Source organism: Anser cygnoides, chromosome 22, assembly GCF_040182565.1.
Source record: "Anser cygnoides isolate HZ-2024a breed goose chromosome 22, Taihu_goose_T2T_genome, whole genome shotgun sequence".
NCBI classification, from domain to species: Eukaryota; Metazoa; Chordata; class Aves; order Anseriformes; family Anatidae; genus Anser; species Anser cygnoides.
In genome coordinates, this window is record NC_089894.1 from 3,030,607 (window position 1) to 3,052,182 (window position 21,576).

General features: G+C 58.4%; 1 protein-coding gene across 5 annotated transcripts; it reads left to right on the forward strand.

The window, feature by feature from the left end:
- Positions 1-485: 485 nt before the first annotated feature.
- Positions 486-21,037, forward strand: PLEKHM1 (pleckstrin homology and RUN domain containing M1). Of its 5 annotated transcripts, XM_048047888.2 has the most exons (13): positions 826-2,127; positions 2,213-2,302; positions 4,286-4,367; positions 5,972-6,219; positions 7,607-8,242; positions 9,852-10,185; positions 12,887-13,127; positions 13,594-14,490; positions 16,347-16,492; positions 16,607-16,800; positions 17,277-17,340; positions 17,876-18,033; positions 20,220-21,037. In XM_048047888.2, the coding sequence occupies exons 3-13, from the start codon at positions 4,326-4,328 to the stop codon at positions 20,344-20,346; spliced, it is 3,087 nt and encodes a 1,028-aa protein (XP_047903845.2). In that variant the 5' UTR covers positions 826-2,127; positions 2,213-2,302; positions 4,286-4,325; the 3' UTR covers positions 20,347-21,037. The 5 variants fall into 5 exon arrangements, with proteins under 5 accessions (XP_066837736.1, XP_047903845.2, XP_047903846.2 ...); XM_066981635.1 differs by lacking the exons at positions 826-2,127; positions 2,213-2,302 and adding an exon at positions 486-585; XM_048047889.2 differs by lacking the exon at positions 2,213-2,302.
- Positions 21,038-21,576: the final 539 nt, after the last annotated feature.

Here is a 21,576-nt window from a genome sequence, read left to right on the forward strand (position 1 = left end):
TGTCTACATATGTGTGTACTTTGTGTACATGTGTATGTGTATGTGTACATGTGTGTACATGTGTACATGTATGTCTGTGTACGCATTATGTGTGTACTTGTGTGTGCGTGTGCTTGTATGTCTGTGTACACGTGTACATGTGTGTATGTGTGTACATGTGTGTACGTGTGTACACGTGTACATGTGTGTACGTGTGTACATTTGTGTGTACATGTGTGTACATGTGTGTACGTATGCACGTCTGTGCTCGTGTGTGTGTGTACACGTGTGTACATGTGTACATGCGTGTACGTGTGTGCACGTGTGTGCTTGTGTGTTTAAGTGTGTGTACACGTGTGTACGTGTGTGTCCATGTCCCTGTCCACCTGCGCACCCCCTCGCACACACCCCCACGCCCCCACGCCCGTGCCCGCGCGCCTGCCGAGTGCCCGCGCCCCGCCCCGCGGCCCCGCCCCTGGGGGCGTGGCTCCGCCCCCGGCCCCGCCCCGCTGCGCGCTGCCGTCACGGGGGGCGGGGGGGGCGGGGCGGGGCGGGGCGGGGCGCGCGGCCTCCGCTTCCGGGTTGCCGGCGGGGCGCGCGCAGCCGGTGAGCGGGGGCGGGGCCGGGCCGGGGGGGGGCGGGGAAGGGGCTGGGGGGGAGGAGGGGGCTGGGGGGGGGGAGGGGGCTGGGGGGGGGGAGGGGGGGGGGGCAGGGGGCTGGGGGTGGGGGTGGGAGGGGGCTGGGCGCTGCTGGGTGCTGGGCGCTGCTGGGTGCTGGGCGATGGGTGCTGGGTGCTGGGCGATGGGTGCTGAGTGCTGCTGGGTGATGGGTGATGGGTGCTGGGCAATAGGTGCTGGGCGCTGGGCGCTGGGCGCTGGGTGCTGGGTGCTGCTGGGTGCAGGGCGCTGGGCGCTGTCCCCAGCCCACCCTGCTCCCTGCCAGCAGCCCCGCTGCGCCCCAGGCCGCCCCCCCACAGCCCCTTCTGGCTTCCCCGGGCCTCCGGAGCTTCATTAGCGAAGCTATAATGAGCTGCCGGGGGCTGCCCCGTCCTGGCGGTGCCCAAGGCCGGATGGGGCTGGGGGCCGCAGCCCTGCCCTGCCCCCGGTCGGTCCGCACGGTCCCCTCCTGCCACCCACCGCGGCCCCCTCCAGCCTCCCCGGCGCTGCGCGGGGCCGCTCCCGCTGCCTTCCCCCCCGGCAGAGGGTCCCCGCTGTGCCCCCCCCAGGACCGTGCCCTCCCTGTGGCGCCAGGTGGCCGTGAACCAGCCGGGGCTGGCGCGCGGAGGGGGCACCGGCTCGGGAGGACGAGCCCGGGGGTACCTTGCTGGGGAGGGACCTCCCCAACGTGCATGGCCAGCATGGCGCTGGGGTCGCCCGTGGCAAGCGGCAACCTCGCGCAGGGGCACGGGGCGGGCTGGAGGAAATTCTCCTGCCCCGGTGCTTGAGGAACGCGGCCTCGCAGTCGGAGGCTCAGCCTCCGCTTCGCCTCCGCCGGGAGCAGCCCGCTCGGCGCAGGTGGGCTGCAGGTGACGGGGCACGATGCCAGGGCAGAAGGCGGCGGGTTTGTTAGCCAGAGGCAGCTCCCCTCCGTCCTGTCGGCCCCCGTGCGCCGCTCAGTGCGGGCGCTCCTCTGCCAGGGTGCAATCACGTCACGGCTGGAGAGCGTCGGGCCTCGAGGTCCTCCGGGGCCGCAGGCTGGGGCTTTGGGGCCCCTCTGTAGCTGAAGCACGGCTGGGCATTCATGGGGCCTTCGTGGAAGGCCGAAAGCTTCCCTCGTGCTATGGCCACGGCAGGACGGGGCTGTCCCGGCACAGGACTCGGGCTGCCCGTCCCGCCAGAGCTCCCGTTTTCCCTGGGCGGACGGGGCCCGGCCCCGCGCTCGTGCTTGGAAAATGAGTGGCTCCGTCTCCAGGCCTTGAGTCACCGGGCGACGCCGTCCCATCGGCGGTTGTTTTCCATGCACAAAGTGCCGGTGGTGACTCGGTGTTTATTTATAACTTGTCGGGAGAGCAAAGAGCCGGGCTTCGGGACGGAGCGGGGGGTCACCGCCTCGGCTCGATCTCAGCAAGCAGCTCCGGGGCTTCGGGCTGCTTTGTTGCCTTCTGGTAATCGGGCAGCTCTGCGCACGCACCGCGGGCTCCCTTCCTTGGTAGGTAAACCCCACGAGCTTGCTTTCTGCTTTCTCGCTTTCTGGTTTATTTTGTTTTGCTTTGGCTGTTTTGCTCTGCCTGCAGAGCCCTGGAGGTGGTGGATGCTGGGAAGCCACGCGGGGTTTGTGCCGTGGACGTGCTCCTGTCCGCGCTCCCACGTCCGTCCTGCGCCAGGTGCGCTTTGAGACCAAAACCGGCGGTGGCTTTCCGAGGGCGCCGTGAGCGTGTCGGGCGAGATCCGCCACCACAGCGCGTTTGTTGTGCTCGCCGCTCAGGGAGGTGCTGCCCCAGCAGATCGCTGGGTGAATTCATGGCACTGGGATGAACTGGTTGGACTGGTCGTGGCGCGCGTCCTCAGCCTCCTGCCTCCCAGGGAGGCTGGAGGAGCTGGGGCTGGAGGAGCTGAGGCCAGCAAGGGAGCGGAGGTTTTGGGGACAGCTCTTGCTGGGGTCCATCCTGTGCTTAGCAAGTCTGGAAGAGTTCGCAAAATCATCCCTCGCCGTGACAGCTGGGGACACCGAGGTGGCTGGGGCAGCCCCAGAGCCGCAACGTCAGCACTGGCTCTGCAGGAGCCACTCAGGTGCAGCAGCAGACGTGCCACCCCGTGCCCACAGCCGTGGGTCTGTCCCCCGAGCAGTGCTGAACCTCGGGGTGGCGTCGGGCGAGCTGTGGGACCCGTTAGCAGGGAGGCAGCAGGTGAAGGGGCAGAGTCTGACACTGGCTGAGCCTCCACGGCACAGGGCAGGGACGGGGGCGGCTCCCCGTGGTCTTCACCCACTGCTGCTGTCACCTCGGCGCCCTCCCCGCACCCGCTGCCCCCTGCCGAAACGCCGGGCAGCAGCTCGGAGCCGGAGGTGACCATTCCCATAATCACTGCGCTCCCGCCTGCCTGTGTCGCAATCCAGGGAGAGGAAATCTTATGACAAGCAGTGGCGAAAACAGTTTCCTTTTCTATAAAACTCTGCTGAACTCCGGCCACGCTGGGAATAGAGCTGGGGTTGCTCACCAAAGAGCTCCTGACCTGCCTGGGGCTGCGCCAAGCCGGACCAACTGCCCGCACTATCCAAGACTTGGGATGCTCAGGCTTTGGGATGCTCGGGCTTTGGGATGCTCGGGCTTTGGGATTCACAGGATTTGGGCCACCCTTGCCTTCACAACTGGCCTTCGCAGTGGAAGTGCATGGGCATACCCAAACCCTGCTGTTCACTGCTGGCTCTGTCCTCTGCTTCAATGGCAAAGCCAGAGCGAGTGCTCCCAGCTCGAGGGAACGTGTTTCCAACCCCTTGAGTCTCTGTGAAGCTTCGCAGCAGTTGCTGCTGGAGCTGCTCTCAAGCTCCTTTAAGCACCAGAGCGCGTTGTGTTGGAGCTGGGATGCGGCCACGCGCCAGCAGCCGCGCGCCTTTGCTCCCAGAGCCTCCAGGTACACGCCGGTGTCAACAGACGGCTCCCAAGAGCTGGGTAGGAGGCCAGACGTCAGAATTAAAGTCTCTTTGTTCTCTGCTCCCACCTTCCTGTTACAGACAGCCCTGGCACGGCGGCCAGTGCTCAGTCTGGCTTTGCCAGGGTTTCCCGTAGTGGAGGACAATGGGTTTTTTCCTTCTGCTGGGAAAGGGGCGATGCTGGAGCATCTGCCTCTGAATGGAGCAACTGAGAGCCGTACGGAGAGCCCTGAAGAGGCTGCTCAGACCGCTCTGTGCCAGGCGGAATTGTTGTCACCTCCGCATCCCCCTGTGCCACCACAGTGGCGGTGTCATCCTTGGTTTCTTGTGTCCCATCGTTCGGGCCGCCCGGCAAAATGCACACGTTTTGCTGTCCTCGCTGCGTGCCTGGCGCTGGGCACTGCAGGTAGTGGGGGAGCAGAAGCGAAGCAGTCCCTGGCCCTGCGCAGGGTGCCGGTGGCTTGGCCAGCGTACAGCCTGGCGTCTCACCGGGTTTAGTAATTAACCTGCAGAGGCTAATTACTCCCTGTTGGTCTCTCACTGTTGGCCACGCTCTGTTCTGTCTGTTCCCGTGTGGTCTTGGGTTGGTCCCGACTTGAACGTGGCAGCAATCCGGCCGGGAGCGCTCGCTGCTGCGTGACTCCGGGTGCCCTCTGCACGGCAGGCGGGTCCCCCGTGCGCCCAGCGCTCAGCCACGCTCCTCCTCCTTGTCCCAAAGGTGACATGTGAACGCAGTGCCGGGAGCAGCAGCAGCTGAGATGCATTCGAGCCACGCCGATGACCCCAAGGAAGTCATACAGGTGAGCACGTCACCCGCGCCCTGAACCCCAGCCTGCTCCGGTTGCTCCCAGTGTAGCCCCAGTTCCTGGCGGGACGTGGTCGGACGTGGCTGCGCTGCCAGCCGGGGCTGGGACGCTGCAGGCAGGCGAGGGGTGGCTGCTGCTGGCGGAGCATCCTCGGGCGGTCTGCCTGGTTGTCTGAGGTGGAGCAGCGGTGGGTGGCTGAGAGTTAAACCCCACCAGGCTCCACCTTGGGACGTGCACTGAGGGGCTGGGGAGGGTTCTCGGCCCCTTACCTGGGGAAGGAGCGTTGCTGCCGAGGCTGCTTGGGGTGTCTGGGCTTTCTTCACCCAGCCTTTGGAGTCTGAACACGTTTCACGAGCACGGTTCAAACGTGGCGGTGAAGTCTGTGTCTTTAATTCATCCTGCAGCGGAATTATTCATGCATGACAGATAACATCGCTTGCACCCTTTAATCCTGTTAGCCCGCGGTTGCTGCTCGCAGGCGGGTTGCTTGTGCTGGCAGATCTGGGGGCAGCTGGGAAGGGGCAATACGAACAGGGATACGGCATGTGTCGTTGAACTACAGCTGCCACAAACCTTATTTAGGTGCATTTCCCCTCCTGAAAAAGTATTCAGGGCTGGAAGTTCGATAGGAGAAAATTTGCGGCTGAGAAAGGCCGGAGAGGAGAAATCATTTGAGAAAATGTTACCGAACATCTCCCTTGCAAGGAGAACAGTCTCTCTCTGGAGCTGGGACTTGAGCAGCCCATCTGAACCCCGGCTCTGCCCCCTCCGTTGCTCGGTGGCAGCGGCTGGTGCCTTTCGGTATGAATTCGGAGGGCTGCGTGACTGACACCCGAGCGCCAAGTGCTTGCTAGGTTCACGGCCAAGTTGGCGGAGTTTGCCAAATGTCTGCTGGGAAGTGCAGCTTTCATTTTAAATAAGGCTGACTGAGACAGCTGGGCTCAGCTGCATTTAAAAAAATTGTTTCCACCAGCATAAAATTGTTAAATTCATTGAATTTGCTTCTTTTTGACTCTGGTGGAAGGAGGAGGAAAGCAGAACTGTTGGAATGTAAAATTCCCATGTTACTGCTTCAGAGCTCACCCCAGCTCCCAGAAGAGTACAGCAAACAACACAAGCTGTCCTCTCAAAAGCATCTGCCACGATGGCTTTGATTTCTGTGAGGGGTTACCTCCTTAGCGTTCCTCGTTTATCACCCGTGCTTATTTAATCCATGTGTTTTCCCTGAGCAAGTGCCTGGAAAGAACCGATTTCTTCTTTTCCCCACCCTCTTAAGCAATTTGATGTCTGTGGAAGTGCTGCACGCTCTAAAGGCAACCCCAGAAACCCAGTGGGCCCCGAAACGTGAGCTAAAGGAAGAACTATTTGCATAACTTACTTGTTTAAAAAAGCCAGATCGACTCTGATGCCAAGAGCGTGAGTCCCCAGCTGGACAGGTTCAGCTGCAGTGCTTGCAGATGGTCTCTGCGGGGCACGTGGATGAAGCAGGAACTGCGTGGCACCTCTCTGGACGAGCCTTGCAGTTTTGGAGCCCTTTTCTTGCCCTTTTTTCCTGACACTTATCCTTACTACCTAAGCCTGCACCTCCTGTGTTGCAGCTGATCAAGAAGCAGCTGGTGAGCGCGATCAAGGCGCTGCAGAAGCAGTACGTCTCTTCGGATGCCGTCGTGACCAGCGACGATGGGAACGCCAACACCCTCTGCAGCGCCCTGGAGGCCGTCTTTGTGCACGGGCTGAAGGCGAAGCACATAAAGACAGAGACAGGGGGGAAAGGGAAGAAAGCAGGCGGCCGCCTGCCGCTTCCCCAGCCCGTCTTCTGGGGCCTGCTGAAGAGCATCACGCACCGGTGAGTGTGCACACCCAGGTTTCTGCCCTCCCTTTGGCACCAAGAGGGGCAAACACCACAAAATTTTAAGGGGAGCTGGCTGGACAGGGGTTTGCTTTGCTCCCGCTCCCCGTACGCTTCATCCCTCCAGCCAAAATGTTGGATGGTCTCAAAGGGTGTCCTGCTGGGCAGGGGCTGCCCAGGACCACGGGGGGCTCTGGAGGAGGGCAAAGCCCCTCTGGAGCCGAGTGGTGCTGCGGGGCTGGGCACGGGGCACCTGCTGGTGCCAGCACAGCCTCTAAGCATGTGCCGGGGGTACGGCGACATTTGGGTCTTAGGCAATGTCACCAGTTAAAGCTTTGCCCACACCAGGCGTTAAACTGCTGTGCCAGCCTGGGGCATGCTCCTGATTAAATCTGGGGAACCAGGCTGTGTAGGGGGGCTTGGTGTCCCCAGTGGGACCGGAGGACCGTGACTGCACGCTGCAGGGCCTGGTCTCCCTCCTGGCATTTACCTTTTGGGGACAATCATGCTCCTTTTCTCCACGCCCAAAAGAGGAGAATCAGGACTGACCTTATCTGTGAACCTTGTGGAGTTCTCGTGTGTGTAACTATCATTATTTGCTGGGGTTTTTGAGCCACTCCCTAGGCAGAGTCTTTCCACACAAAGTAACAACCCACAAAGAAGTAGTTTTGAAAGCCTCATCCAACTCCATCAGCGACTCTTGAATTATGAAAGAGTGGATGAAAATAGCAGATTCACACGCTATGGGGGATATTTTTGTGCCCTTTGAAGATTTTCATCTTTGAGAGACAGACTAAAAACTTCAGAAACTTCTGCTCTATTTTTTGTAGCATCTGCAGCGTCGACTACTGAGGTGTGAGCTGGAGCCAGGGGGGATTAGGAAGCATGGTGTCGCTGTTGGATTTGGGGAAAAAACAGCTGAAGTCAGGATGCTGAGACTGGTTGAGGAACTTCACCCAAGCCTTGTGCTTTGCTTTTTGGCTTGCCATGGCGGTTTCCACTGTGTTTTGGCTGGTGGGAAATGTGGAACTAGAGCTTGGACATACGGTTGTCACCAATGAGTGACACAAATGAGTTTTCCCCTTGTCTCCTGCCCGTGGTCCAGGGCAAGCACAGAGGCACAGGAGATATCTCCAGCCAGAGGAGCAGTGCCCAGGGGCACCCCCCAGGGATGGCTGGACTCGTCACCAATATATTTGGTTTAGGGGAACTCAGGAGGTCTTTTTTCTCTGTGGGAAACCACATTTTCCACGGAACAAAGATTTTCCGCAGCCTGTTCTAACCCGACTCCTAATCTCCCATAGCAGAGCAATTTGGCAGCCCGGGATGGGCTGGAAACGTAGCCCCTCACCTCCTCTTCTATTCTTTTTCTCCCTTGCCCCAGGAACATTGTCTCAGAGCTGGAACAACTCATTTTTATCAACACGGACGTCGGCCGCTGCCGGGCCTGGCTGAGGCTGGCTTTGAACGATGGCCTCGTGGAGTGCTACTTGAAGCTGCTGCTGCGGGAGAGGCCGCGGCTGCCCGAGTACTACCAGTCCACGGCTCTGCTTTTGGACGCTGAGGAGTGCGAGTTCCTCCTTAGCTACCTGCAGGGCTTAACATCCTTAACCTTTCAGCTGTCTTATAAATCGGCGGTGTTGAACGAATGGACTGTCACCCCTCTCTCCCTCTCCGGGCTGTGTCCTGTTTCGGAGCTGCTGGAGCCCCTGACGTCCTCGACATCCGAGCCCCGGAGAAAAGCGTCGCTGGGTTCCATCTCCCAGTCTTCGGGATCGGATGAGATTGAAATTCAGCCCTCCGTCCTGCCCATCAGCAAAGCCGGCGTCAAAACCAAGCTGACGTCGTCCTCGCTGAGCCTCAACACGACGGGCTCGTCCCAGCTGTCCTCCAGCCTCGGCTCCGACAGCGCCCTCCAGCCTCACTGCGCCCAGAGCCCCGAGCGGAGCGAGGAGCCGCTCTCCTGCGACTCCGACCTGGGCACGGCCACTGCCGAGGACCTGGACAAGTCACTACAAGAGTGAGTCTTTCCCCAGACCTCTTCAGCAGGATTTCTAACCCCTTTATTTTCTCTCTGTAGGCAGGAAGGCTTTCTCCCCTTTTTAACAGGCCGCTTTTTCCTCCTGGAAAGAGCCTGAAAGGTAAAAAGACGAAAAGCTTGGCACAGCTTGCCAGGACCCTGCTGCCAAGGCAAATGAGCACCTGAGGACTGAAGTGTGTGCCTGTCCTCTCTGCCAGGGCAGACACGTCAGAAAAATGCTGCTCCCTGCTTTCAGGAATGTGACATCTCCATGGCATACGCTTGGGGCTTTTTGGCAGGGAAGAAATGAATTTGGTCATAGGAAGGGGTCATAATTTGCACCTTCTGCAGATACTTCAAAGGAGGAAGGTTGTTAGTTTGTCATCCTCGTGATTTATTTCTGCGAAACACTCAGACAGCAAGCACAAGGATCTCCAGCAGGCTGTATAAGCTCTGAGTAATCAGCAAATATTTTCCCCGCCGCCCTAAAAAACGAAGGATGTGTTGTCTGACTGAGCCTGGCCTTGGGGTGCTGTTTGGCGAATGCACCCTGCCCGGTGTCAGCTTTAGAGAGGGCTGCAAGGCTGTGAGCAGAGCTACAACCGCTGTGTCTCGCCCTGCTTGCTTGGAAGAGGCCACCTTCAGCGGCAGAGCCAGAGCTGAGCAAGGGCTTTCTCAGACTGAGACCAAATAGCCATTTCACATTGGTCTGAAACAGCAAGCATGCTGAAATTCCCACAAAAGCGGAAGCACTTTGCTTCCAGTCGACCAGCAGAATGAATGCCTTTAAAACCGTCTTGTTTCTGGTCACTTTATGCCTACGTAACAAGCAAAAAAAACACGCAGAGACAAATTTTAAAACAGAAGTAGAATTTTGAATGGAATGGTCAAACTGAAATGGGAGACTTGTAAATGAAACATTACCTTTGCTGTAAATGTTTTTTGGCCAGAAGAGTTGTGCACACCAGCCCAAGCTCATGAGGAGCTTTGGAGTGTTTGAAGCTGTCGTTTTTGGCAAGCTGGTTAATTGCTCGGCTATTTCCCAAGGTTTAGAGCTCTTGCCTGCTCTTCCCCATCGATAACAGCATTGTCACCTGCTTCTAGGATTTTGCATTTTATGATAATCCTGGAAGAACCGCCCGTGATTTGACTAAACTCGCGATGGAAAGACTTTGTTTTGAATTTTAAGCTGGGCTGGTTTAGCTTGACTTGGTGCAGCAGAGGCATGGGACCAGCATCTGGCATGGCCAAGCTCCACGAAAAGTTGCTTGTTAATGGTTACAAAAACATCTGAAATTCGGGGGGGTGTTCAGGAGTCGTACGATGGGCTGGGGGCCCATTAACCCCTTAGTGTCAGAAGTAAATGAGAATCCAGTAACACGGGTCAGCAGGGAAAGCATCCTTCGTGGGGTCTTTGGCCGGCGGCTGGACGAGTCGCGTTTCCTGGGGGCAGGGCCGGTGCCTGGCAGCTCGTCTGCAGCCACGCGGAGCCGTCAGCCCGCCGGGGCCGAGCCCTCCTGGGGGGGCTGGCGTTGAAGAACCAGGCACGGCCGCGTGCTAGGTCCAGGTCAGCGCAGCTGCACTGAACTCACCGCTGTTTCTTTTTTAGGGTGCTGTCCGAGTTCAGCAAAGCCAAGCCGAGCCATGACGCCCCACCAGACCAGCTCGTCCCCGCCGTGCTGGGGTGCTCCCCGCCGCAGCCCGCCTGCCCCCCAGCACCCCTGGCACCCTCCGAGGATGCTCGCCCGCCGCCGCCTCCCACCAGGCACAGGGGCAGCGTCCGCGCTCTCCCCCGGGGTGATGCTGGCGTCCCAGCCCCGCGTCCCAGCGGCACCGATGGAGCGGAGGAAGGCAGCCGCGGTGCGGTCAGCAGCAGCGAGGGCGGCCACGCGGTGCGCAGCCCCGCAGCCGAGTACCTCCTTTCTCCGCTGTCGGGTTGCCCGGTAGGTGTTCCAGCTCGTGTGCTGCGCTCCCCAGTATCCTTGTTTTTATGCTTCCCGATCTAACGGGAAAGGAAGGTGAAGGTGGTGACAATTTCAGTAGGCTCCAGTTTCTCTGAACTCTCATCTTCGGGGCTAACGGCGGCACGTTTGGTGTAAATAACAGAGGAATCAGCAGGGAGAGGTGGTGGGAGTGCTCCCTGCTCCGTGCACACCTTCCTGGGCCCCACAGAGGTGTGGCCGTGCAGCCATCCTGGGCATGTTGGACCGAAGTAAATATTCCCTGGCAAAAAGAATACCAAAGCATTAGAAACCCCACATGGCAAGCCGGTCGTCCCTCACCCAGTCCCCAACAAGAGAAGTTTTCTGTTTTATTAGTGATATCTGAAGGGTGATGAGCTCTTGCACAAATCTAGCCCTCAGCTCTGTGTGAGCTGACAGAACAGCTCAAGAATGGATTTTCTGCTGGGCTGGGGCCAGGGGACTTTCCTTCGCCCTCATAAGAGGAGGGAAAAGCACTGCCTAGGCAGGAAACAAATTGCAGTTGTGCAGTGGGAGAACATTCACCCAACACATCTGTTCCCGAAGCAGGATGGCGTTCCCTGGTGCTCAGGCTCGCCTCAGCAGCAGTGCACATCCCCTCTTGCCGTCCTCTGCAATCCACTTGCTTTTGCTTTTAGGAAAGCCTTCGAACAGTCCTGTCCCCTGCCTAACTCTGGCTCGCGCCCGACTCATCCTTCCACCCCAGGGAGGTTAGGATCTGCTTCACGCGCCCCCGAGCGGTTTCTCTTTTGGGTCCCTGCTCCTTTCGGCTCCTTCCCAGTTGTCCCGTTTCCGCTGCTCCTTCCCGGCGCTGGGCCAGGCTGACTAATCTATGTATAACATACGGTGTCAACAGGAAATCCCCTCCTGCTTTCGCATGACTCATGGAGCAACCTGCATTCCTCGCCTGAGAGTAAACAGAGGCTTCCTATAGCCCGGGAGCTGAGCCGCCTTGTGTTCCTCCTGTAGGGTGGCGCTGACTCTCCCGCTGTGATTTGGTTTGTGGTCGGAATAAAAGGCTCTTTGAAAGCAAGGTAGGGTCCTTCCTGGTGGGACACAGCCCTGGAAGGGATGCTCTGGGTCTGGCAAGGCTGCTCCCTTTTGCAGGAGCCCTGATCTGGGTCGTGTTTTGCTCCTGGTGTTTGTTCAGAGGCCTGTCCCACAACCTCACTCCCTGCTTGCAGCCAGACAGACTCCCGGAGAAGTTACAGCTTTGTTTTCTTTCAGCTTAACAGACTTCCTTCAGCTTTCAGGCCTCAGCCCCTCGTGACATAGCGAGACAAAGGTTTTCTCTGCCTTCCCTGCTTTGCTTTTCTTCTCAAATAGACAGAAGAATGGTGTTTGTAGCATCCGCTTGTAAGACAGGACTAGGACCTAGATGTCTTCTCTGCTTCTCCCTGGTAATAAATAATGTTCCTGGCCCCCGCTCCAGGTGAGCCTGCACCACTGCACCGAGCTGGTGTCTCACCCCACCTCAGAAATGCTTGCTGAACCAAAGGCCTTGCACGTGGATGTTGCAGGGAATGTGTTCCTCCCCACAGCCCTGCTGTGACTTCAGGGGGGGAGAACCAGTCGGTTCGTGTTCCTGGGCTTCCAGATCGCAGCGCTTCTCTGCGGCTCAGCAGATGGGTGCTCTCAGCCCTGCAGCAGCGCTTCAGGGGCACCGTACGTTGCACTTCGCTGTGCCCCAACTAAACCCGCGGTCAGAAGGCGGTTTGGTGATGTTGTGGTTTAACCCGACCAGCGGCTCAGCACCACACAGCCGTTCGCTCACCCTCCCCCCTCCCTCTATGGGATGGGGGAGAGAGTTAAAGAAATGAAAGCCTGTGGGTTGAGATAAAGACGGTATATTAGGACAGGAAAGAAAGGAAAATAATAATGATAATAGTACTGCTACTAATAATGTGTACAAACAAGTGATGCACAATGCAATTGCTCACCACCCGCTGACCGATGCCCAGCCTACCCCCGAGCAGCCGGTCCCCCCACCCCAGCCAGCCCCCCCCCCCATTAATTGTTCACATCACGTCCTATGGTATGGAATGCCCCTTTGGCCAGTTTGGGTCAGCTGTCCTGGGTCTGTCCCCTCCCAGCTCCTGCTGCACCTCCAGGCTGCCCGCTGGCAGGACAGAGCAAGAAGCTGAGAAGTCCTTGGCTTGGTGTAAGCACTGCTCTGCAACAATCAAAACGTCAGCGTGGTATCAACATTATTCTCATCCTAATTCCCAAACACAGCACCATACTAGGAGGAAAATTAACTCTATCCTAGCTGAAACCAGGACAGGTGAGGACAGCCAGGCAGCAGCCCGACGTGGCGAGGCGATGCGCAGTGGTGCCAGCTGCAAGCGCAGGCTCATCGAGCGCCTCTTCCTCGGTGCGAGCAGGGTGCGAGCGATGACAACCTCCCTGCGGGGTGGTGTTCGCTCTGCCACCCACCCGTGGACATCCCTGCCGTCAGCCCCCCAGCTGCGTTAGCCAGGCAGCTGGGGCAGCTGGCAGCCCGTCTGCGCTCCCCGAAATGCGGCCGCTCGCTGGCAGCGTGCAGCCAGGGTGTGCTTGGGGGGGCCAAAGTCACCGTGCTGGGTGTGCACGGGGCCACCGTGGATGCATGGGTTTGAGTTTGCTGATGAGGTTTTTTTTTTTTCATGTATTTTTTTAACAGAAAAGAAAGAGTTGGATCTCGGAAGATGATTTCTACAGGCCTTCTGCAGGAGATAGTGGCAAAAGCCCGGCTGACATCAACGGCTTCGTGCCAGAGGGTGCTGGGGAGGGCCCGGCCCCGGGGCTGATCAGTGCTCTCGACTTGGAACGGCTGTCGGTGCCTTCCTCGCGGGGCGGGAAGCCCAAGCTCTCACCCGAGCGGGAACAAAAGGGCTTCAGCGTCGTGCATCGCCGGCAGATGGGTGCGTGGCCCCCGCTTTGAGCACGCGTCTGCTGCGGGCAGCGCTCAAGGGCTGGGCAGGGAATTCGGGTGGTCGCCTGGCTGCGGGCAGCCCTTGCCATCAGCTGGTGGTGGTGCTGGAGGCTCCAGAAGGAGCAGGGATCCTCAGTGTTGCCGAGGCCCCCATAGCTCTGGTGGGAACCCTTTAGGGGCAGAGGACGTGCCTCTGTCCCCATGGCTCTGCCCACCTTGCAGGACTGATTTCTTTTATGCCATCCCTCTCATTCTTACCCTCAAAACTGAATGCATGGGGACGATTACAGGGGCCCCGCAGGCAGGTCCTGCACACTCCTGCCCCGTCCCACCTCCCACCAGGACTGACTCAAAGCTGCGATGCCTCTGGCTGCTCCCCGCCAGCTGCCTGTCGGCTCTTCTCTGCCCCCCTCATTTCCCTTTTGGTTATACTGAGGCGTTTGCTTTTGCCCAAGGTCTTTCCAACCCCTTCCGAGGACTCCTGAAGCTCGGCACCCTGGAGCGGAGAGGAGCCATGGGCATCTGGAAGGAGTTTTCCTGCGAGCTGTCGCCACTGGAGCTCCGGCTCTTCCTGGACCACGAGGACCGCATCTGCGTCGAGAGCTACTCGCTGCTGCGGTGCGAGTCGCTGGCGCTGACGCACTCGGACGGACGCTTCGAGCTGGTTTTCCTGGGGAAAAAGCTCTACCTACGAGCTCCTTCTCGAGACGAGGCCGAGGACTGGTTGGACAGGATCCGGGAGGCGCTGCAGAAGTGCCGGCCTCAGCTGGAGGAGGAGGAGTGGGAGACGCTGGAGTACCCCGAGGACGGCAGCGAAGGCGGCGATCCCGCTGCTGTCCTCCAGTACAACGAAGCGCCTGGGACCAGCTTCGATTGGACTTTGGCTCACGAACCAGAACTGGATGCAATCAAAGAGTCTGTTCTGTACGTGGACGTAGACAAAACGTGGGTCCCTTTTATTTTTTCCCTGTCACTGGAAACCTTAAAGTGCTTTAAGGTGAGGAACAACGACAAAATCTTAAGCAACAGTTACGGCATAGAGACGATCCAGGACATTCTTCCAGACACCAGCCTCGGGGGACCGGCGTTCTTCAAGGTGATCACCTCCAAAGCCGTCCTGAAGCTGCAGGCTGAGAGCGCAGAAGAAGCAGCATCGTGGAGGGAGCTGGTCCGAGGGGTGCTCGCCTCCTACCTGGAGGCGGCGGAGGAGGCGCTGACGCTGGGTGGCAGCTTGGACGGCAACTCCCAGGTCCTCCTGAAGAGCATCGTGAAGGAGAACGGCTTCTTGCTGCAATACCTGGTGGCCATCCCCATGGAGAAGGGCCTGGACTCTCAGAGCTTCATCTGCGCAGGTATACGAGGGCTGGTCTTGAAAACAAGGATCCCAGCTCTGTCTTGGAGGATAATGTCAAGTTCATTAAGGTTAACGAGGTGACCAAATGCTCTGAGCCCTGCTGCCAACCCCTGCAGCAGGTGGCACCGAAGCCCCTGGGTTGGGCTTCACGTCCCAAAGCAGTGGCATCTTTGGCAGTCCCTGGGCACGGGGTGAGTCCCCAAATACCAGATCCCCATCACACCCCTGCACGGCCTCCAAGGTCAAACTGGGCTGCTGCTGGGGTCCTGCTTAAGAGATTTATGGTGTAGACAGCGGGGGCATTGGCTTCAATCAAACTCAGGTGGACCTGGTGGAGGTGAGGGGCCCAGGGCCCCCTTTCTGGGCATTCGGTGGCCCCAACCTGTGGGGAAGGTGTAGTCAAGGGCAAACCCAAGCCATGGGGGTAGAGCTGTTTTTCCAGTAATGCAGCACAGGAGCGAACGTTGCGATGGGTGTGACAAGCCGATTTTGTGCAATGTTCGTTTGACCTTCAGCACAACGCCTCCCAGCACGCTGGGTGACGCTGGCTTAATAGGATAACGCTCTCTGACCTCTATGGGAGGTGTAATTTGTTCTTTACCTCGGTAAGTTAATTAAACTTCAGATTTCTTTCCTGCTTCAATTATATTTCTTGTACCCTCCAGCAGGTTTTTTTTCTTGATCTCCTTTTTTTTTTTTTTTAATGTAGTTTTCAGTCCTTTTTATTTGGTCTCTACCTTCCCCTCCAGGCTCTGTCCTGCACCTTCCACCTACCAATAGATGGAAGCAGCAAGCCAAAAAGGCCGATCTCACTTCCCAGTTTCTTTGCGTAGGTTTCCTTGGGCATCTGCCTGCCCTTCTCCGCAGCTCTGCCTCCTGCCTGGTGCCGACCTGAGGCTCAGGATGCCCGCGCTCGCCCTTCTCCTGCTGCGACACCCTTTTGGCACAGGAGTGGTTTCTTTGTGTGTCAGAGTGGGACAAGCCAGAAGAAATAGAAGCGTTTTTGTTTAATGCAGAGGGCAACAACTGAGCTCCATCATTTCTTCTTAATGCACTCCAGCTACTCCAGAGCGCAAAGGGCTGGGCGTTAAAGCCTTGGCAGAGGGTGGTGGAGCGGCCCCAGCTCTTCCCAGGGCAGACACAGCCTCCGACTGCACCCGCTGGAGCTCAGAGACACACCGACACTGTCGGTTATTTTAGAGAAGTGAACCCAGTAAAAATAGCACAGAGTTTTCCTGTCTTTACGACTCCAACTCAGATGTGCTCGCTTCTCCAGCAGCTGTAAAAGCCCTGCACGCCTCCCCCGAGACCTAAGCCAGGTTCTTGCAGGGTTGCACACTGCTGTGATAGAGGGGTCTGGTCTTTTGCTTCTCCCAACCCCACGCTGTTGCTCATGGGTGCGGAGCGCGGGTTTTGGTGCTGCTCCCTGCAGCGGCGCCGTGCGGAAGGCAGAACCGGGCAGAGCTGCTGGGGCCGGTGGTAGAACAGGCAGGTGGGATTTTGGTTCTTCCCTAGCCCACTGTGATGTTCCTACGAGTCACTTTTCCTAAAAGAAAGAGAAAAACAGTTTGAATTGAACCTGTTTATGGATTAAAAAATGTGGTGGGTTGAGGCGCCTTGTTTAGGAGTGTTCCTGCTGGGCCATCCTGATCTGAATCCCAACCCCTTGCGTGGGAAGGTGCTGGGAGCTCCCAGCCAGCGTCGGGCCACGTGCTTCAGCCAGTCTCTGACCCTCTCAAAGATTTCCCTGCCCCATTCTCCCCCACGAAAGCTTCTCCCCTGCTCCAGCAGCAGCATGTTGGGCCCTGGGGCAGCGCGGGTCCCCTCTCACCATCTTCTGTCTTCTCCCCGAAGGCTGCTCCAGGCAGATCGGCTTCTCCTTCGTGAAGCCCAAGCTCTGCGCCTTCTCCGGTCTGTACTACTGCGACAGCTGCCACCGGGACGACGAGACGGTGATCCCCTCGCGCCTCATCCACAACTGGGACCTGACCAAGCGAGGGGTAAGCCCAGGCTGAGTCTGTGCTGGGTGCAAGGAGGTGGCCCTCTCCCACCATCAGCAGGGGTGGAAACGTCTCCCTGAGCTTTTCCTCACACCTGGCCTCTCCCTGCTGCAGGTCTGCCGGCAGGCGCTGAAGTTCCTCACGCAGATCCGTAACCAGCCACTGATCGACCTCAAGCTGGTCAACGAGAGCCTCTACGACCACGTGGAGAGGATGAGGAGAATCCTCCGGAGCAGGGAGCAGCTGAAGCTGCTCGGAGATTACCTTATCATGTGCCGCAGCGGGGCCCTGAAGGAGCTGAGCAAGCGGTGAGCACCCTGAGTCCCCTCTCGTGCTCCGGCGTTTCACCTTGCTCCATCTGTCATCGTTGCTGCCGTAGGCTGGGGGTGCCCAGGGTACTGGGCAGGATCATCTCCTGGCCCTTGGGTCTGTGCCCTGCTCCTTATCGCCTCATCAGGGCATGGACTGGTTTTCACCTCTGTGTCATGTGCTGGAAGAAGTTACCCGTCTGTTTGTGGGGCAGCACGTGGAGATGGGACTGAGGAAGCATTTTCCTGACCAAGGCTGGACAGGAAACACCTGGGAAAATAGATGAGATATTTTTTTCCCCCCTTTGAAATGCTCTCAAACAATTTTCAATGGCAGGATTTGGGATGTGTTGTTTGGTGTGAAATCAGGTTTACAGTAACGTTTAGTCTGCATCCCCTGGGCTCTTCCTCACTGTGAGGCTGTTTGAGATGTGGTCAAAAGTGTCTAACACGCTCCCCTCTGTGCTTGTTTGAAGGCTCGATCACAGGAACTACCTCTTGGAGTGTCCCCACAAGTACAGTGTCACTGATCTGCAGCAGGTGAGAGCTTTGCGCTGTAGTTTTGCTGATACAGAACGTCCCCATTTCCGCCTGTGGAGATGCTGCGTGGAACACGGCACTTCTTCAGCAGAAGATTTCAGGCTGCTCAGTTCCTTTTTGCCTTGCTTTCTGTTATCACGTGCCCTCTGCAAGTCTTGCACATTAGCTTGGAGGCTAAAATAAGTGACCTGTATCCTCCAAGAACTATGGAGATTACACGGTAAATTGTTTCACCTCCCATTAAGTCAGTCTTGCTCATCACCATACCAACTGCCGTCTGTCACAACTTTTGGAGGTGGTCAGTAGCAGCCCCAAAGCTAGGAGCCAACCTGGCAGCTTTTGGGTGCTGCTGTGGGTTTATTTTGGCATCCCATTGAGATGCTAAACCCCAAGGCAGGCACGTGGGATCTTGGGTTGGTTTGGGATGAGAGCCTTGTCTCCATAGGCAGCACGAAGTGTGGGTGCAACGTGCATTTTGCACAGTGCACACCCCTCTGGCTGCAGGCTCCGTGTGCCTGATGCCTCTGCTCCGCAGATAGCTGACGGCGTCTTCGAGACGTTCCTGCAGTCTCTGATCCAGTTCGCGTCCCATCACGTCTACAACTGCGACCTGTGCACCCAGCGGGGCTTCATCTGCCAGATCTGCAACCGCAGCGACATCATCTTTCCCTTCGAGTTTGACACCACCGCCAGGTGAGTGACGTCTCCCTCGCTTTGTGCCTGAGGACGGGTGTGTTTACTGCTGGGCTTTGTGTTTTCTGTAGAAATCCTCCTCTAAAGAGATCAAATCCTTCCCACATGGAGCCTGCTGCAAGGTGTAGCTGCTGTGGCTGCAGGGAGATTCTTGTCTCACTGGTTCAGCTCAGAACTGATTATAAACCTTTCCCTGGCAGAGACGTTTAACAGGCTGTTGGTCTGCACGAGCTTGCTTTGCCTAAAAGCAGCTCCTAAAAGCCACTAGTGACATCCAGAAGCTGCAGAAAATGTCACCAAGACCAGGGTCCCCTGGTGCGTTTTGTCTGCAAATATTCTCAGGGTGGCTGAGCAGGATCGCTCATTATCCCTCCTTGCTGCAGGGACAGCACCGTGCTTGTTAAGAGGACAGTGTCCCCAGGGGACTGATTTTCCCTGTAAAGAGCCTGCAGGCGCTGGGAAGAGCTGGCACGTGGGGCTGAGCTGCGCCGGCAGCAGGACAGAGGTCGCATGTGCTGGGAGCTGGGCTCTGAAGTTGTCGTCCTCCTTTGTGTCAGGGGAGGCCGAGTGGGGTTTTGCAGCAGGAAGGCAGCTCAATAACATCCTCGGCGAGCTGAACCCAGCTTCCTGCCCCTCCGCCACGCGTGTGACAGCCAGCCGCGCGGGTCACACCGCGACTCGCTGCAGGATGCGACCGAAACGCCTCCGAACAATAACCCAGCCGGGCGAGTGACGTTTGCATTTGCAGCAGCCGCTTCCTGAGGCCGCTGCACTGCAGGTGGAGGCAGAAGCTGCTGGTTTTGGGCACTGGCTCGCTCAGAAACTCGCAGGGCAAAACCCTGCTTTGCAACCCGCCCCCTGCAGCGGCAGGAGGAGGAGGAGCCGCTGCTGCTGCTCATCCGGAGAAGCCGCCTGAAAAATATTCCCCTGGGAAAGCACACGGCGCCAGGCAGCACCCTGCTGTCCCGTCTGTCTGTGCACGGGTGGTTTCCGTATCTCGAGCAACTCTGGGCTTGCACCCGCCTGCTGGGAGCAAGGCTTGAGCCCAGAATTTTCATCCCGTGGTATTTTGGCGGTCTCCTGGCGCATTGCTCTGCGTCCTGCACTCCCTCTGCCGTTGCTCTGTCTGGCAGCCCCTGCTTCCTTTGGGAAATGCAGCTCAGGTCTCACGTGGCGCTCGAAGCTCAGCGCCAGGTTGACGGCATTAAACAAGGCACGTCTGCAGTCAGCTGAGCACCAGGCATTTGCAGCGTTCAGGGCATTTCAGCTAGCTGACCCGCCGGCATGCGGATCAGCTGCATTTTGCTGCTGCTTGCAAGGTGAGATAGGTGGGGGCTCACCAGGGAAAAAAGGAAAGTGAGCCCAGCCTCTTAGCACTGACTGCTGTTTACTCTAGATAACTCGTGAACGCCCCTCACAAAATGGGTGTCTCCCGCAAGCCGGCCCCACACAAGGTGTAATTTGCAGCTGTTTACATTCCTGCTGCATCGCGGCCACCCCGGTGCAGGCCGGCTCCAAACGCTGCACGCAGAGGCTGCCCAACCCCAGGGTGGCTCTCATGTCCCCAAACAATGTCCCTGGCTGTTCTGCAGGCTGTGACACTGATCTGTGCAGGGCGGGGGTCTCCAGGCTGTGCCCCTAACGTGGCGAGCAGAGGGGAAAGCCTTGCACAGAGCCACATCCTATCCTGGCCACTACGGCTGGGCTCGAGTTGCCTTGCGACATCGCAGGGTTTAGGGGCTCAGCCTGCGACGTTTTACTTGATCTTGTGCTGCTTGCAAGCCTCTTCCCCCTGCTGCCCCGCTCTGAAAGCAAGGTGCAAAGCTCACAGCTCACTTGATATCTTGCTCTTTCATCTGCAAAAAGCCAGCAAGGTGCTGGCAGCTGATGCTCGGTGCAGGGGTTGCTCTTTTGGGCAGAGCTGCTGCTTTTCTCCTGTGCTTGCTGGAGGCAGGGCTTTTGGTGGATGAATTACTGCTCTTCCTAGCAAAGCTTGCCGTTTTGTGTCCAGCAGGTGGCTGGGCCCTGCCAGGGCCAGCCGACGTGTTGGCAGGGCTCGTCTCTCGCTGGGCACTTACTTGGAGGAAAGGGAAACAAGGAAGCATCCCCAGGTCCAGTTTCGCGGGAGAAGCGTGGTCTTTGCCCGATGTTGCCAACAGGATGGGGTTTTCCCTGCTTTGTCCTAGGTGCAATGACTGCAAAACTGTCTTCCACCGGGAGTGCCAGGCCAGTGCCCAGTCCTGCCCACGCTGCGAGCGCCGCCGGCGATACCAGCGGGAACGGGAGGCGGACGGTGCGGGGCCAAGCCTCTAGCGCATGTGGACTGGCCCGAAGACAGCACTTGGCCTCTCCGAGAGCGCCGAGAGTCGGGAGCTGGCGTGTTTGGAGGTGTCGAGCATGGACCCCAGGAGCTGCCGGTGCTGAGCAATGAGCCATGGCTGGGGGCTGCTCCTGCACCCAGGGACCCTGCAGCCTCCAGGGGCCGAGCCAGGGCAGCCAGAGCCAGCCGGGAGCGAGCTGGTGCTGTGTGGGGCCGGGGCCAGCAGCCACCCGCCGCCGAATCCCCCAGCAGCGCTTCCCCCGGCGATGGAGATGCAGCGGCTTTCCCGGGTGCACGTCAGGATTTCAAATCAAGGGTGTGGATAAACTGACATTAATTAAAGCTCTAGTTTTTTAGGATGTTCGGTACAGAAAACCGCTATTTTTATATGTAGGGGTTTTGCACAGAACTCGCTTGCCTGCTTGTGGGAGCACTAACGGCAGCCGCAGCACGGGGTCGGGGGGACGAAGTGACACTTGTGCCTTCAGCGATCTGAGCGCGTGGGGCAGGCAGAGCATCGCCTGCGGGGAGAGCCCACGGCACCGCGTGGCCTTCCCCGAGAGGAGAGCCGAGCTGCTCCCCCTGCCTGCTGATTTTAATCCTTGGCCAGTTGTGAGGCCGCAAAGAACATTTTATTTTCTTTTCACCCCGGTGCAAAAACGATTAAAGTTTATTTAACAACAAGTGAATCTGCCGTGTTTGTATCTCCTGGGTTTGCTTCTCCACAGGGGGTGCCGAAGCCGGGCCCATGCTGTGCCTCGGCAGGAGGGGTTTGCTGTCAGTGATGCGACCTTGTCTCCATATTTGATGTCCTCCATGTTTGCATCCACCTGCATTTTTTGGGGCTGCTGTGGGTGCAGGGTGCCCAGCTGAACTGCGGGCTGTTGGGGTGCTCTTCCTGGCACCCCAGGGTGCCTCCCTGTCCCTTGGTGTGGGACATGCTGCCTGCTTCCTCACCGGGATAGTCCCCATCCTGTCCCTCTGCTCGCCCTCAGCACCCTCGGGCCTGTGGCACCGTCCCTGTCCCACCATTTCCAGCCCCATATCCCTCCCCACCTGCTCCCCCCGTCCTTCAGCATCTCCCACGCGAGGTGCCACCTCCGTTCCCCTGCCCCTCTCCCTTCCCCGACACCGGGGGTGCCCTGGGGCGCACCCACCCCCACCCCACAGCATCCTCCCCACGCCTGGGTTGGAGACAAACCCCTCGGGGGGACCCCCAGGCC

Bases quoted from the DNA above. Each gene is read 5' to 3' on its own strand.
- PLEKHM1 (XM_066981635.1), top strand. From the start codon at position 4,326: ATGCATTCGAGCCACGCCGATGACCCCAAGGAAGTCATACAG. The intron at 8,243-9,851 runs GTGAGTCTTTCC...TTTCTTTTTTAG, and splicing joins CTGGACAAGTCACTACAAGA to GGTGCTGTCCGAGTTCAGCA. The intron at 18,034-20,219 runs GTGAGTGACGTC...GCTTTGTCCTAG, and splicing joins GAGTTTGACACCACCGCCAG to GTGCAATGACTGCAAAACTG.